Source organism: Vicugna pacos, chromosome 10 (genome assembly GCF_048564905.1).
Source record: "Vicugna pacos chromosome 10, VicPac4, whole genome shotgun sequence".
Lineage (NCBI taxonomy): Eukaryota > Metazoa > Chordata > Mammalia > Artiodactyla > Camelidae > Vicugna > Vicugna pacos.
In genome coordinates this window covers 7855008-7872970 of record NC_132996.1, presented here as the reverse complement: position 1 = coordinate 7872970, position 17963 = coordinate 7855008, and the positions used below count along the sequence as shown (strand labels likewise).

General features: G+C 34.1%; 1 protein-coding gene across 5 annotated transcripts in view; it reads left to right on the top strand.

Moving 5' to 3' along the window:
• The window catches only part of CNTN5 (contactin 5), a 1006880-nt gene that overhangs the window by 406732 nt on the left and 582185 nt on the right, over positions 1 to 17963 (top strand). For all 5 annotated transcript variants that reach the window (XM_072968929.1, XM_072968925.1, XM_072968928.1 and 2 more), the window contains one exon: positions 16001 to 16125. In XM_072968929.1, the coding sequence (XP_072825030.1) occupies positions 16071 to 16125 (55 nt within the window). In that variant the 5' untranslated portion in view covers positions 16001 to 16070. The remainder of the gene's footprint in view (positions 1 to 16000; positions 16126 to 17963) is intronic.

The following is a 17963-nucleotide window of genomic DNA, read 5'->3' as shown; positions in this document are numbered from 1 at the left end:
TATTTCTCAGCATGCAAAAGTTGAAGTATATAGTTCTTAGACTTTGGGAATAAAGTAAATCCTGCAATTGAGCAATACCAGAGGCACAGCAAGAATATATATGGCGTACCTTATATTTAGATCACTGCCCAGTTTTTACAATGGTTACCTATTTCTTGTACCTTCTATTTTTTGTAATATGCTTCTGGAAATTTTTCAAGGTATCTGTCAAGTGGGTCTTCCTGATGGATGGTCATGTTGACCATTGCACCTATTTGTGTGTCTAATATCAAATTCAGTTGTGCTCTGACTTTGCTAGATTTACATTCTTTGTCTGGTATAACATTTCTCAGAGACCGGGAACACTTCAAAAATTGTATGAGCCAGTCACAATGGTCAAAAAAATATCAATGCAAAATGAGCCTATATAAATGCTATATATTTACTGTTGCTTTAGTATATACAATATAAAATAAATAAAATGAATACAATTCAGATTTTTAAAATTCTCCAAAATATTCTGAATCATCACATCCTGAAATCATTAGCTATTAAAACATGTATAGTTGAACACATATAAATTCAATATGCTATTTATACAATGTAGAATTATGGTGGCAGATTATTATGTAGGTATTGTTCTAAGAATATAATCAAATTGTGATCTGCTTGTGGAAATGGGTTGGGGATTGGAAATATCAATAGCTTACTTTTTTAAGTATTGGAATGAGTTGCAAATGGATAATATCAAGAACCTTGGCTTCATGAAACCATATCTACTCTAATGTTGAGGGATAATGCATTTTAGATACTGGTCTTTAAGAAGCAGAGTTTATATGAGTAAAGCAAAGTGAAATAGGTTCAAATCAGTTAGCTCACCAGTGAGCACACATTTCGTTCTCATAATGTACTTAGAGGGAACGGCACAGTATAAAGAATGTAAGAAAAGTTAGTATTTGCTGACTATTGTATTAGCCAGGGTTTTTTAGAGAAATAGAACCAATAGGAAATATATATCTATATAGATATATCTATAGATATAGAGAAATTATAAGAAATTGGCTCACATGATTATGGAAGCTAAGAAATCTCAATTAGTAGCTAAAGAAAATGAAATAGTTCTAAATCTAACAAAACACATCATGATTTGTATGCTGAACATTACAAAATGTGATTAAAGACATCAAAGAGATGTAGTAACAGAAAAGATGTAACTTTTTCATTTATGGGAAGAATCAACAGTAAACATGTCAAAATCCCCAAATTGATCACAGGCCCTGAGTGATTTTCTTGTAGATGTAGAAAGCATGCTTCAAACTTTATATGGAAAGTCACAGGAGCTAGAAAGCTAAAACAACTTTAAAAAAGAATAAAGTGAGAATAATCACTCTTCCTTATGTTAGGGCTTAATATACAGATACTCCAATCAAGGCAGTGTGACAGAGGGATAAGACACACAGGTCAGTAGAATAGAGACAGAATATAGAAACAGACCTACAAAAATATGCCAAGCTGATTTATGAAAATGGTTCAAAAGAAATTAATAGGGAAATATAACCTCTTCAACAAATGGTGCTAGAGCCATTGGACATCCTTTGAGACTTAGGACTAGAGGAAGAGTCTTTAGACTTGACACCAAAAGCACAATCTGTAAAAGGAACAATCGATACATTGTACTTCATCAACATAGTTTTGGTCTATAAAAGGCCCTGTTGTGAGGATGAAAAGACAAGCTGCAGACTAGAAGGAACATTTGCAAACTACATACCTGACAGAAGACCTTCGTATAGCATATATAAAGAATTTTTAAAGTTCAACAGTAAAAATATAAATAACCTAGTTAGAGAATAAGAGATGCCCACAGATATTTCACTGAAGAGGATACATAGATGGAAAGTAAGCATATGAAAAAGTTGTTCAACCTCATTTACCCATTAAAGAAATTCAAATTAAAACCATGAATTATCACCGTGCACCAATTAGAACATCTGAAATAAAAATGACACCAAAATGTATAAGAATGTAGAGAAATGGATCACTCAGCATTTTTGGTGAGAATTTAAAATGTATGACCATTCTGAAAAAAATAGTTTGTCATTGAAAAAAAAAAACAAAACAAAACTGAAAATGGATTTAACGGATGACCCAGCAGTTGCAGTCTTGCTCACTTATCCAAGAGAAATTAAAAAGCTATTCTTACTTTAAAACTATGCAAAAATGTTGATAATAGTTTTATTTACAGTGTCCCAAAACTGGAGGCAACCCAAATGCCCTTCAGTGAGTGAACAGCTAAACAAAATCTGATGAATCCATACCATGAATTACAACTCAGCAATGAAAAAGAATATATGCATAAGTCAGATGAACCTCAAGGGAAGTATGCTGAGTGATAAGCCAGTCTCAGATGGCTTCCTGCTCCATGACTCTATTTATATAAAAACACTTTTGAAGTAATGTAATTATAGAGATGGAAATCAGATTTGTGGCTCTAGGGTTTAGGCTTCAAAGACAGTGAGACAGTAGAGGAAGTTATACAGAGTAGCAGGAGGAAGCCTTACGGTGATGGGACAGTTCTGCATCTTGATTGAGGTAGTAGTTACATGACACTATAAATTTGATAAAATTACACAGAGTTACACAAGCACACACACCACACAGCACACATACACACACAGATGAGAGCATGTAATGTGACGGAATTTGAATAAGCTCTGTACACTGTACCGATACCAGGTTCATGGTTTTTATACTGTTCTATAGCTGTAAAATGCTAACTAGCATTGGGAGAGGAAGGAAAATTTGCACAGGACACAGGACCTTCCTGTACCTTTTCTTTTTTGCAACTTCCTGTCAACCTGTAATTATTTCAATATAGTAGTGTATAAAAATCTGTTGTAGGGTATGATATACTGCTTTCTTTAAGATTATGAAATCAGACAATCTACTTAACTTTTCTCTTCCCTAATTTCTTCACTTCATTTATATGAGAATTCAATTTAAGGATATCTTCCCCAAACAAGAAAATGGTACCTTGTTGGCTAGTTAAAATGTAAAAAGATGCAAACTATTATTATAATTGAATGTGCAAAATATCAAGATTTAATAAATTTTGAGGATTTGGAACAGCCTAGAAGAGCTATAAATGTCTTAATTACAAACTGAGCCTAGCAACTTAATGAAAAAGTTACCATTACATGACCTGATCTTACATTTTCCAGTTCCAGTTACCAGATTATGATAATTCTTATTTACTCACTTTAATGAAAATGAAGCAAGGCCCTTTGGACCCCTGTCAGTCAGAGTGATGTGCTAGGTGGTCTCTGAATCTCATAGTCCTGGCAAGTTCTAGGTACTTGTATAAATTCTCCCCTGAGTTATCTGGTGATGAAGAATAGAACTAATGAAAGTGTATCTTGTCTTTGATAACTTACTTATATTTGCAACTCTGTGAACTGTATTAAATTCTTCATAAGAAATGGAAATTACGAATTTTCAAGGCCATTTAACTGATTGAGGGAAACAATGTGGGGAAACTATAGGCTTTGTATCTGTGAGGCTTCAGAGGTCTTAACAAAATCAGGTAAACTGTCCCTGAGTTCAGGAAGGCTGATGCCACCATGACTGCAGAAGCCAAGGCAGAGAGAGGCAGCGACTTTGCCCAGAATTTAGGTTTCTTCACTTTCCTTACTAGTCCCTATTGACTTGGTCATGTTGCTTCTCAGTAGTTACTGTGTAGAAAAAAAATCAGTAACAGTCATTCGGATTAAAGTTTGGGGATCTAAAAACATCCATTGCACTTCCCTGTAGTCTCTCTTTTTTATTCATTATTTCTTTATCAGCCCCCTGTCAGCAATATAGAAGACCACACGTACACATTCTTGTCATGCAGCAAGTAAAATTCCACCACGGAGCTACCTAATATTTTATAACAATGTTACACATTTATATGAGACATGTTCCCAAGTTTTTGCTTGTTTGTTTTTTGGGTTTAGTTTTTTTTTTTCTTTTTTCTTTTTGTCTTTTATCAGCCCTATTTTCCTTGTCTTTAGAGAATATGAATATTTCAGGCAAAAGAGTTTAATATGGAAATAAAGAACAAAGATGTATATGACTCCTGTGGGGACTGCTATTAGCTATTTCAAACACTGCCTTGGAATTATCTACAATTCCCAGTTTAACCGTGTGCCTATAACAAGACATTGTTTAAATGCAATTTAGCCCTGTGGTATCAACTGCCAGGTGATGATAATGATTTAAAAAGCCAATTTTCTGAAGAGATACAGGTTAAATTTTAAGTAAATCATTAAAAATCCAATTTAACCAAAAGTAAGTGAGCCCAATGACTCTTATTTTAAATGTCTTCCAAAGATCCTTGCTTCCATATGTGAATAAATTAAAAGAAAATTAAATACCAGGATGAATAATGGTTCCATCCATCTTGCTAGAGACAATGACTCTAAAATCCTATTCAGACCACGTTGTTATATAAAGGAAACCGTCAGGACTCCATATCTTTTGGGTTCCCTCAGCATCTTCTTACATTGTCCTACCTGTCAAGCCATGGGACCTCCTTTTCAGAGACTAACTTTAATTCATCAAACAACAAATTTATACTCATCTTAAATCTTTACCACTTCCCACTGTTTGGTGATGAGGAATACATACACCTGAAATTGTACACTTAAAACTTATTTGCACAGAATTTAATTCACTTACTTGCCCACATGGAACAGGAAACATGAGCTCACGGTTTGTTTTCCAGGATGGGATGCAGTAAGTCAGGTCTCCTTTTTTATTATTCACACATTTTGTCCTTCACTGAGACCCTGTTATTGCAAGAAACCAGGTTTCAAGTCACGAGTCATTCCACTCATTTTCAGAAGAACCTCTTCTAAAATACATAAAAATGTGTTCTCTTAAATTCTCCAATAACTGTGAATTTAGAATACATTTTCCCATTAGTAAAAAATGCTAGAGGCAACTTGAAGATAATACATAGCTCTCCAGACTAGGAATCAGAAGACAGGAGTGCCAATCCTGTTGCTGACATTGGATTATGGAGGTATTAGCAAGCCCCATCACAATTTCACATCTGTTTGTCCAGTATTATAAAAACAGAGTGTCCTCTGTTCCTGTGACTTTGTATGATAAAATCAGGTATTACCGGAAAGCATCTGAGAATTTTAGAAATCAAGTTATGTGATAGAAATAGTTTATATGTATTATAATGACATTTATGATAAAATCCAACCTCCTTTCTCAAACCAATGAATCATTTGAGATCTGGCCTTGTGTAACTCACAGATTTGATTTCCTACTTCTCCCCCCACCCCGGGCATTTGTGTGTAGCCATTCTGGCCTTATCACTGCAGCCTGATAACCCCAGCACATTCTTAAATCAAGACTTTTGCACTGCCCTTAATTAAGCAGCTAAATAATTTATTTTATTCCTTCTTGTATATTTTGAAATAAGGAATTTTATGCTAAACGGTGAGTGCAATCTTTCTTGGAAGATATCCAACACAAATTGGATTTGCAAATGAAAAAGTATTTCAATTAGCTGGGCTCCAAGATTTTTGAGGTAGAGCAGTAGAAGACATGACAAGATGTGACGTTTGAATGAAACTGTGAAGAGCCTCTAATGTTAGGCTAAACAATTAAGGTTTCTACTTTATAGGACACGTAGAAAGGTGTGCATGTGCTAATTTCAGGGTAAGAGTTTTAAATATGTACTTTTCCTTCATTGCTAAACAATGGGAGGTGGTAAATAGTTACATTGAATATAGATTTGTTTTCTGACAAATTTCTATTTTGTTAGCAATTTCGCTAGAAAATTTAACATAAGCATTTTATAAAATTTAAAATAAATATCTTACTCTCCTTCTGAATAGACATGATCTGTTGAACTGTTTAACTTCAGTCACTTCTCTCCTGATTTTTATGCTACTATTTTCAAGCATTTTAATTTTCTTTGCCTTACTTTTTACCCCACAAGATATGACTGTCATTTGATTAAGACTGTCTTTTTTATGTATTCTTTTTTTCTAGTTGTATTGAAAATTAACTGACATATATCACTGTATAATTTTAAGGCATACAATATGATGGTTTGATTTACACATACTGCGAAGTGATTGCCACAACAGGTTCAGCTAACATCCATCATCTCACACAGATACTCTAAAAAGAAAAGAAAGAAGAAAAGAAATTCTCCCTGTGATGAGTACTTTTAGGATTAACTCTCTTAACAGCTTTCCTGTATATCCTACAACAGTGTTAACCGTAGTCATCATGTTGTACATTACATCCCTGGTAGTTATCTGTCCTGTAACCAGAGATATTTTTCATTTTGACCATATTCCTATAATTTCCCCTATCCCTACCCTGTGTCTCTGGTAATCACACATCTGATCTCTTTTTCTATGAGTTTGTTTGTTTTTGTTTGTTTGTTTTAGGGTCCACATTACAAGTGAGGTCATACAGTACTTGCCTTTCTCTGTCTAAATTACTTCACTTAGCATAATGCCTTCATGTTCCATTTGTGTTGTCACACATAATAAGATTCCCTCATTTTTAGGACTGAATAATATTCATATATATGTGATACGTGTTGTGATATATATATTAGTTGTGTGACATTGAGATTTATCTGTCCATCTGCCTGCCTGCCTATCTGTCTGTCTATCTGTGTACAACTTCTTTATCCATTCACCTAACAATGGACATTTAGGTTGTTTCTGTGTCTTAGCTATTATAAATAGTGCTGCAGTGACCATGGGGGTGCAAATATCTTTTCGAGTTAGTGTTTTTGTTTTCTTTGGATATATCCCAGGCGCAGAATTACTGAATCATGTGGTAGTTCTAGTATTAATTTTTTGAAGATCCTCCATATTGTTTTCCATAGTGGCTTTGCCAGTTTACAGTCCCACTACCAACAGTGTACAAAGATTTCCTTTTATCCACACCCATGCCAGCTTCTGTTATTTATCATCTTTAATGATGGCCATTCTAACAGATCTGGGTGATATCTCACTGTGATTTTAATTTGCATTTCCCTAATGACTAGTAATGTGTACCTGTTGGCCTTTCATGTATCTTCTTTGGAAAAATGTCTCTTCAGATCCTTTGCCCATTTTTAATTGCTTTTTTTTTTGAGTTGTGTGAGTTTTTAAATGTTCTTTGGATATTAACCCCTTTTGAAATACACGGTTTGTAAATATTTCTCCCATTCTGTAGGGAAGAATGAGAAAAATATTTTCACTTTGTTGAAGGTTTCTTTTAAAGGTGTACTGAGCTTTTTAGTTTGATGTAGCCCTACTTATTGTCGTTGCTGTTGTTTTTTAATTTTGTTGCTTGTGCTTTAGGTGCCATATTCAAAAAATCATTACCGAGACACATGTAAGTCGATCTTTTCTTAAATATTCTCTCACCCCATATTGTTTTCTATGTTTTTTTTCAGGCAGTATAGTGTGTTGTTTAAAGTCTCTGTACCTTGACTATCTAGATATAAATCTCACGTTACTCAATAGCTGTGTAATCTTAGAGAATTTACTTTGAAAAAGTTAAAAAAGTTAAAAAAAAGTTAAATATTATCAACAATATCCCTTATGCTGTATAGAACATCCCCATGGTTTATTTATTTTAAAACTGGAGGTTTGTACCTCTCAGTCCCCTTCACCTATTTCACCCACACTCCAGCCCTTGGCAATCACACGTTTGTTTTCTGTAGCTATGAGTGTGTTTCATTTTGTTTTGTTTGTTTCTTTTGTTTTTAGGTTCCACAGAAGTGAGTTCCCACAGTATTTTTTTCACTGACTTATTTCACTTAGCATGACACCTCTAAATTCATCGGTGTTGTTGCAAATGATAAGGTTTCATTTTAATGACTGAGATAGATAGATAGATAGATATATGATGTGTCCATTGATGGACACTTAGGCTGCTTTCGTATCTTTAGTGTCGTTAATAATGTTTCATTGAATATTGGGGTATATATATCTTTTAAAATTAGTGTTTTTGTTTTCTTCAGATACCTACCCAGAAGTATAATTGCTGGATATTATGGTAGTTCTGTTTTTAATTTTTTGAGGATTCCCCAAAATGTTTTCCATAGTTGTTGCACCAATTTACAATCCCACCAACAGTGCACAAGTGTGCCCTTTTTTACCACATCCTTGCCATCATTTGTGATTTGTTTTCTTTTTGATTACAGCCATTCTGACAGGTGTGAAATGATATCTTGCTGTCTTTTGAGTTAAATTGCCCTAATGATTAACAATGTTGAGCATCTTTTCATGTGCCTGTTGGCCATTTGTATGTCCTCTTTGGGAAAATAGCTAACTCAAAATGCATTAAAGACTTAAATGTAAGTCCTGAAACCATAAAACTCCTAAAGGAAAACATAGGCAATATGATCTTTGACACTCATTTCAACATTTTTTTTTTAAATCTTCCTCGTCAGACAAGGACAGCAAAACAAAAGTAAACAGATAGACTACATTTCACTAAAGAACTTTTGAATAGTGAAGGAAAGTATCAAAATGAAAAAGCCACCTACTGAATGGGAGAAGATATTTTCAAACAATATATCTAATTAAGGGTTAATATCTAAAATATAGAAATAACTCATTCAACACCTTAAAAACAAACAAAAAACCTGATTTAAAAAATAGGCAGATGACCCAAATAGGCATTTTTCCAAACAAGACATCCAGATTGACAGTTCCTTCTTACTGACGCATTGTCCCAATTTTTTGGGATCCCATTCCTGCTGTCTTTAAATCAAGTGAGAGTCTGATTTTCCTACTTTTATAATTAATGCTTCTTTTTTTCTCTGACTCTTTTTCATCTTTGTTGTTCAGAATTTTCACTATGATTTGCCTAGGAGTTCATTCTTCTTGGGTTTTCTGTTTTTTTTAAATCCTAAAATTGATAAATTTCATCAGTTCTGGAAAATTTTGGGAATTACCTATCTCTTCACTTCTTGCTTTATCCTATTTTTTTTCTCTTTCTGGAAATCTGAGAGGATATGTAAGACATTCTTCTTATATCTTCCATTCTCTTTACCTCCCTTTCTTATTTTCCATCCATTTGTCTTTCTGGGCTTCATTCTAGATAATTTCTTAATCTCTGTTTCTTCTTTTTCATAATTCAAATTCCTTTATAATTAAAAATGGATCATCTACATTTGTTTTATGGTTTTTTCAGAAAAGCCAAATATCTGACTTCTTTGCAGGTCAGATTCTGACCTATATTGTTTCATTTGGCTCTCATTTAGAGTGATTTGTTTTCCTGTGTATTTTGTATATATTGATGATGAATTTTTACTATGAGACTTATTTTTTTTCCATTCAGTCTCATGGTTTAAGACTGGAATTTTTCTTCTACTGTTCTCTGGGTAAAGTATCTCTCTGGAGAGAGATTTCTAGTTCACCCTTACTATAATTTGAAGCCCTTTGGGATCCTAGAGATGTAGAGTTTCCTCTTTGAAGACCCACCTTATGTTAACCATCGGCTTGGTTTCTGGCCCCATTCTCTCAGAGAAACTATGAACACCAACCTGAAGGTCAGTAGGATTTGGTAAATAGCTTAACGGTGAAAGTTAGCTTCATTTCTCAACTTGCTATGTTTATCCAGTTTTGACCTTCAATACGTTTTTCCTTCTGAACTAATTCATTGAAGCATATAAAATTAAAATTAAAAATATTTTGTGTATATATTTTGTATTATTTTAAAGAGGAAGTTTTGTCATAGTTTCTACTTCTCAATTTACCAGAAAGAGAAATCTTCTGTCACCTGACCATGGAATGGTACCCGGCATCCAAACACAATACCAATCCTGTTAGAATTTACACTGAGACTGATGTCGGGCCCAATGAGCCACAGTTCTGTCTTCACCCTGTGGTCAGTCACCAAGTGACGGAATCATGGAACGTTTCTGAAACCAGATTCAGAGTCATTGTCTTATTTTTTCAATTGTTCTGGTCCCTGTCTTTATTAAATCCACTACGTAGTATTAAATAATCTTGAGTCATTTTCTCTACTCTTGTGTTTTAAATAAAATTGCATAGTTGGCTTGAAGACTACTGCTGACCTTTCTTAAATTTTTGTTATACCCTCTTCCATTGGCAAGTTCTCTTGAGGCCAAAAGGAGTTCCTGGATTAAAAAAAGATGAGAAAAATATACCAGAACTATGATTAACTGCACACTGTAGAAAACCATGTTGAAGAATAATGCCTCCAAGATATGTAAACGCTGTGAGCTCAGTCTTCCCTTTACAACTCACAGCACTTTGGCCAGGACACTGAACTGTAATTTATTCTTTTGTGACTCACAATATCATAACTCACCCTGGTCATGTTTGAAAGTGAGAATTCTGTGTATCCACCTCCTGACACTGCTGCTTGGTCCTCAGAAGATATATGATAGCAAACATAACAAGCCCAACACACATTTATTTTTTTCCTGCTAGGTCTTCTGCTGCATTTTACTATCTGTTGTTTTATTCAGGTACCCTGGGCTTGAAAACTTCAAGGACATCTCGAATACAACTTCTTCTCCTAGAGGGTTTTTTTTGTTTGTTTAATTTTTTTTTTTCTGTGAATCTCATCCTGTCCTTGCTCAGCCTTTAAAAGGCATCTTCCAAGCAGAAGTGCAGCTAGCTCCAGTCTTAGAAAAGAGTCATTGATCAGAATAAGAAAAAGAGATATTTGATCATCTTACTCCTCTGACTAACATTTGCATCCGAGTCACTCATATCGCAGCCCTGTCACGTGCTAATTGGAGCAGAACGCTTTTATGCAGCCTCTGCTGTCTTAATTTGCCAAGTAACTGACAACATTTATTGTCTCCATAAATGACAATAGCTCAGAACTTTTTAGATGCTGATGATTGAGTAAGCTCATCTCTGGTTCATTCTCTGCCACTCCCTAAGTTGTATACTTAACAAGATTCCATTGTGTTTGTGTCATCTGTTTATGGAGGTTGTATGGGTTGATGCAGTTAACTAATTCAAATAAGCATTATGCAGATCAGTGACATATGATTGCACCAAGAGTGGAAGCATTTGACTCTGACAAACAGAAAGGTAAAACACAAAACAAAAGTTAATTGTCTTGGACAAACTATAAAATGAGTGACTTAGGACATGTAAAATTAGGTGTCCATGAGACAACTGTATAAAAATAATTTTAAAAGCCCTCAAGGATGCTGTCATCAGACAACTTCACATGTTCTTACACCACTTTTAAAGGAAATTAAAAATTGTATATGATGCATTACAGACAGGACTTATGTTGAAAAAGATTCATATGTTGTTGAGAATTTTTACCAGAATATTGATAATCAGAAAAAAGTTTTATTCCTGCATAAGATAGGCCAAAGAATATAAAGTTGAATCGTATTAATTAAATATAAAGTATGTGTATAGACTTTTTAAAAGATTTTTTTTTTTTACTAACTCAGTCCCAGCCCCAATTATGTCAGATAAGAGAGCTTCTATCTGATATAGCTTAAAAGTCAACCTTAAACTTACCCCAGTTCTGACTTTTACTAGCTGTGTGATCTTGGGCAAGGTATCGTCATCAATAAGAGATGTCAAGTTAATTAACAGAGATTTTGTAGGTAAAGTGCATGATACAGTGCCTCACATGTAGAATTTCATAAATGGTAGCTGTTGCTGGTATTATGGAAATTTAAGGGATAATGATTTTTTTCTTCTTGCATTATCCTGTGCCAAATAATTCACTTACTAGAGGCTCCAGTTTGTTCAATAATTATTATTCAAAATATTAATGGAATACCTATTAAAACCAAGCAGGTTCTCTTCTAGACACTGGTTCTACAAAGATGAATAAGACAACGATTCTTGCTTTCATTAATACCACATTCCAATAGGAGAAAAAGGTAAATGAGAAATATATAAATAAATAGGATAACCTCAAGCACTGATAATTGCTAAGAAGAAAAGTAAGGCAGGGACAGTGTAAGGGAAACCAGTGACAGGGCTGACAGGAAGCAGAGGGGGTGACTGTTTTAAGGAGAATGATCAATAAATGCCCGAGGACCAGTGTGTTCAATGACTTAAAGCTATGGAGTCTGGAAAGAACTGATGGCAGAGGGGTCTAGGCAAAGGACACAATGAGTGCAACGTATATTTGGGAAACAGCAAGAAGGTCAGTGTGGTGGAAGTGGAGTCTACAGTGCTGAGAGATGAAATCAGAAAGGCGAGGACCAGATTAGATATGATCTTGAACACTATATAAGGAGTTTGGATTTATTTTAAGGATAATCCTCTTAAACAGGGAAAGGATGTAGCCTGATTTGTTTTAAAATATAATTCTGACTGCTGTGTGACTAGCCTGTAAGAAGCCAAACTGAAGGAAACCATTGCTATAGAACTGGAGGGAGAGATTGATAGGCATTAATAGAAATCTCTCTCTCTCTCAGAATCTCCTTCTCTGCACACTGACATACACATATCATTAACAAGGCTGTTTCCTGTATACAGCTTTAGGGAAAAAAAGCCAACTTGTATTCAGGGGGCAGCATACTATCACTTGATTTATTGTATGTGACATATGTTTAGCAATCCTATTTCAGACTCCAATTAAGGTGTGATGTTTTTAAGTAGTTGTCTATGCAATCAACTGAACAATGCATTTATTATTTATAATTTATGACTTAATACTAATATAATGATATACTTATTTTAGTTTACTTACAAATATTTGCAGTAATTCAGGAAAAAATACAAAGTAATGTGATGTCATTTCATAATTTTTATTTGAATATCACAGGTGATAATAGGTATATATCCTACACATTGAAACAAGCTCTTTTAAAAACGTGAGTTTTAAGATATCCGATGTTTAGTATGCAACTTAATATTTATGACTTTTCAGTCTCTTGATGAATAACAGTTTAGTGTACAACTGTCAGTTTCCATTAAAGTATTTCTAAAGTATGCATCCTAATATGCTTTAATAACATTTATTAGCTAATTATAATTTAACTTGGCATGTAGTAGGAATGTAATATACATCTGATTAATTATGTTATTTTATTACTTTGATATAGGAATTTTATTAAAATCATGGAATACTTACGTTTTCAAGAGAGGCGTATAAAATTTACATATTTCAGAACCTAAAGATTATTTCATTTACTTTTTACTTGAGAGAAAGAGAGAGAGAGAGAATGAGAAGAAAACAAGCAAGCAAAAAGAAAGAATGTAGTTAGGTATCATAAAAAGAACAGATTTGGAAGAACTGTTACTTTTTGTGTTTATGCCCCAAGACCCAAGCATTCACATTTGAAAATGAACACACACACACGCACACGCACACACACACAAAATCTCACATACACATGCAGGCTTTTTTCTATTTGAAGAAATTTTAATATAAAATGGATTATTTTAGTAATGAAGTTTACTGTACTATTTTTATTTGAAAACTGAAAGAATTGTGCCTGGAATATAAGGATTATTCCATAACAGCATGTTGAAAACATGAATACTGAGCCTAAATGTCATCTTCTCAGAAATTATCTTCCATGAATCTGTGCAAAAGTAGCCTTTATTCTCTGGTCACTCACTGTCCCTTTCACTCTGTGTTCATTCCTTCAGTGTGAATCACTCTCTGACGTTGACATATTTATTTGTGTGCTCACTGTTAGTCTTTCTGCACTGCCTCATCCAAAAGTAAGGTATTTGTCTAAGCTCAGTATCTTCTTGAATTTTTGCTAAAGATGCTTCTGTACTATTTTCAACTCCTCCCATTCTTACGGATGTATTTCCCTTTTGAGCTCTATAGCTGCACTACACTTAGAGTGTCTTGCTTTTTTGGCTCGTAGCCAGTGGTTAACTTCTGTACATGTGAGCATGTGCACACGGGTGTGTGTTTTCTCTTTGACATTCCCAGTGTACAGCATATAAATGCTCTGAAATCATCTGCCTTTGTTGATGAAGGAGATTTAAGCCAGGAAAAGTGATTGTAAATAGAGAGAGAACGTACCAGTTTTCGGGGCATGGACTGAGCAGAAGCTCATCAAAACAAGTTAAGCAAAACTGTATTAATGTCTCAGAACTCGGAATCTGAGAAAAACCAGTTTCATCAAGGAATGAGAAGTCACTACTTTAAATATGCAATTTTATGAATCATAAGTGTTGTTCTAGCAAATTTTAAGTCTCTAATTGTTACGTGTGACGTGCTGATTTTTCTTCTTTTCCTTTCTCATAAAAAGTAGTGTGTAAATAATAAAAATGTTTTAAACTATGTGAACAAAAAATACTGCAAACCATATCAGTAAAGAAAGAATGCTGAAAAAATCAAGTCATCAGCGGCTGCCGCCACCCCCCAGTGAAGACAATCCTGCAGCCACTCACAGTGGAGCACCCTGAGGGGACTCAGAATAAGAAAGGACAGGATACTGGCCCTGGATAGCTGGGTGCTTGTCAAAGGAATGAATTCAATGAGCCCAAATGTTTGCTCCTTCCCATACATAGAAAAGTGCTAAATTCTTTCACTTGAGATGCCTGGTTTTCTTTAGTTAATAAGTAATCTTTTAATGTTCCAACTACCTGGTCTTTGTTGTAAAACTCCTGTGTATCCTGGCTCCTCCCCTGCCTCTTCGGAGCAGTCCCTCAGAGCGATCAGAGAGGCTGTCATCCCAGGCTCGAAGGGGTTTGAGTCCTCAGAAATGTCCCCCAAATGAAACGTAACTCAACATTTATTTCAGTTGGCAACTGTAAAAATTAGTGATAAGGTCAATTTTTGTGCTTCAAATAGTATTTATTTCTGATATTTATTTGAAAGAAAACAGATGATGAAAAGTATCTTTTCTGAAGGGGGTGTTGATGAATCAATCATTATTACCTCGTTAACTTTTTTTCTCCATTAGTGATTCCTGATCATGTAATTAAAGTAGATTTTCAAGGCTTAGAATTAAAAATATAAATAAAATGAAATAACATTCAGGTAGAAGACTCACTAACAAGAGATTTTCCACTCTGGATATTGAGTTGATACTGAGATATATTGAGTTATGACCTAACTAGGGGGAAAATGCTTATCTGCATTTTTAGATCTTCCCTAAAAGATGGAGATAAACCAGTTACAAAGAAGCAATTGTTATTTAAAAATTATCAACACACTGCACAGGTATTTCTCAGTTTAATTGCTTTTGGCCAAGAAGGACCCCAGAAACTGACGCCTGAAAACCCAGAAGTTACTTGTCTACTACAGGAATTTCTAATGTACATTTGTCAAGTTTTTGCATAGTACGTTTCATGCTAGAATTTCATATTTTTTATGTTTGTTGTATTTGTCAGGACAGATAAATGAATCAAAGGATATGAATGTGCTGTACTGGTTATTGTTATAAAAATGGCATTAGATAAAAAATGTTAAATATTTATGAAAATCCTTATTTCCCTTAGATTCTGGCTAGCAAAGGATACTGAGAGAAATAACTCACCAAACAAGGGAACTGTATAACACACAGAAAATCACAAGAGTTATAAACAAAGGCAATTGACATTAATAATTAAATGAGAAAAATTCCCTGTGGATGTTTAGATGAGTACAGATACCATGTGTAAAATCACTTGTTTAACTGATCATTAGTTATGTTCTAGACCAGAGGACTATATATTAATGTAACTGGTTCTTTTAGCCTGTTTTTCTGATCTAATAATTTGTCTAATATAATAAATATAGCTATTATGCATTCCCTGTGAGGAAAAATCATCCCCTTTAGAACCTGATGTTTTTTAGTATCTGTCAGGGAGTATTCAAAATAAATAAATGTGATAGGGAAAGTTGATCACTTTTCCAAAGTTTTTGTGTTGGGCTTTAAATTAATTCTTCTGGAAATTTTATTATTGTCATCAGTATGTTAATCTGACCTTTGCACTAAAAGCTATTTATCATTTTCTTATGGGATTTTTTATTTAGTTTCTGTTTGTGTGCCTTTTTTGTTTATCTTCTCTGTTTTGAAAACTGTTATCTGTCTCAACAGGGCATTTGTTAATGAAGAAACATCAGAGCTGCTAAATACACCAGGACACGGGGGATCCTAGTGACCAAGGATGGCTTCCTCTTGGAAACTTATTCTGTTTCTGTCAGTCACTGGATGTCTTTCAGGTAAAAAGCTTTTCTTTTGTATCAAATAACAAAAATATATAAAGATCTTCATTCACTATATCCTCAGGTGTTCATTTAAATTTTAAATCAGTATTCAAACTTTTCCACAGAAGAAAGAGAAAACAATCCTTATACCTTTGTTAACACTGCAGAAAGTCACATATAATAAGGTACTTAGAAAAATACCATAGAAGTATTTTATACTTCTATAAACGGGTAGGTAGATGCATCTGTGAAAACATGAAAAAGTAAGTGAATAGTTTCAGACACATTAAAAGTTCAATGAAAACTCTTGTCCGTCATGATTATGGTTACTAAAAAAGAAATAAAGAGTCTTTAAATATTTTTTCTTATTTTAGGTTCTTTCTATGCAGTATTGTCATCTTCCCTGATGATCTGTTCCCCTTTTATTTTCTCAATGTCACTCTCCTCTTGAAATCATAAACTAACTGAAGGGAATGGCAGTAGGTTTGCAAGATGAAATAAAGGATGCTCAGTTAAAATGAATTTCAAATGAACAACAAATAATTATTTTAGTTCTAGAATGTTCCACACAATATTTTATTTCATTGTATCTAAAATTTAAATTTAACTGGTGTCCAGTGTATTCATTTACTAACCTGACAATGCTAGGTGAAGGGGGAGTGGTAGATTGCAATATCCCTCCAAAGTTTTATTTTCATGTACTTACCCCCCAAATAGTCACTTTGAAGGAGGTAGGAGGTATTATACCATGGTTGTGGAAAGACAAAAGTACTCAGCCTGAGGTGGTGTCCACCATGGCTGGATTTGCAGCTCATAAGGGAGTCTGGTTGCTGCTCTTTCCAGTGAAACAATGAGGCTGAGTTTTAGAGGTAAGCTGCTGTTTAAATCTTATAGACAAAGCTGAAAGAAATGAAAAACCAAGGACATTTCTAATTTTTAAATGAGATTCGGTTAGTAATCATCTACATTTAATGTGAAGCATGTACACATATGTGTTCGTTATTTTTTTAATATGAATTTATTTGCAGTAGATATCTGTTTATATAAAACTGATTTGATTGTGAAAGGATCAGTTTCCAAGAAAAATTATTTTCCAAAACTTCCTCTCACTTTCACTTTGCTGTTTTAGCAAATGATTCTGGAAGGGCAGCCCTTATTATACTCTTGGTGATACTTACATTCAATATTTGCTATTTTATTCTTTGGTTTTTTTCTGGCTATTGTCTTTATTTGTTTATAAGTATCACATTATAGGACCTATTCTGCACACTAACTTATTACTATTACAGAAAATGTGGGTAATTAAACCATAAGTCATAATCACCTTTTATGTTGTTGCTACTCTTTGAACCAACAAAACTGATTGAAGAAATAAGAAAAGGCTCAGATTGTATTTCCTCTTTGTTTTATTTATTCACTTTTTAATGGATGGATTATCCTGAGTGAGCTTAACTAGGAAATCTAGAACTCTTATACAACCTTACGTTCAAAAACTGGCTATTCGGAGTAATGGAAGTTTGACAGCTTTCACAAGGCTATACATCCTTACGTTAAAAATGAACTCGTAATTAGAACAACAATTAGATACTATTATACATATCAGAATGGCTAAGATCCAGAAAAGCAAAAAAGTAAAAACAATACCAATTGCTGTTGAGGATGCAGAAAACAAGAAAGTCCGTTCATTGCTGGCAGGGAGGCAAAACGGGACAGCCACTTTGGAAGACCGTTTGGGCTAACCAGTCTTACCATCTAATCAAGCAGTTGGACTCTTAGATGTGTACTTTTTAAAATTTATGGGCACAGGAAACACCTACACAAGGAAGTTTATGGGAGCTATGGAATAATAATCA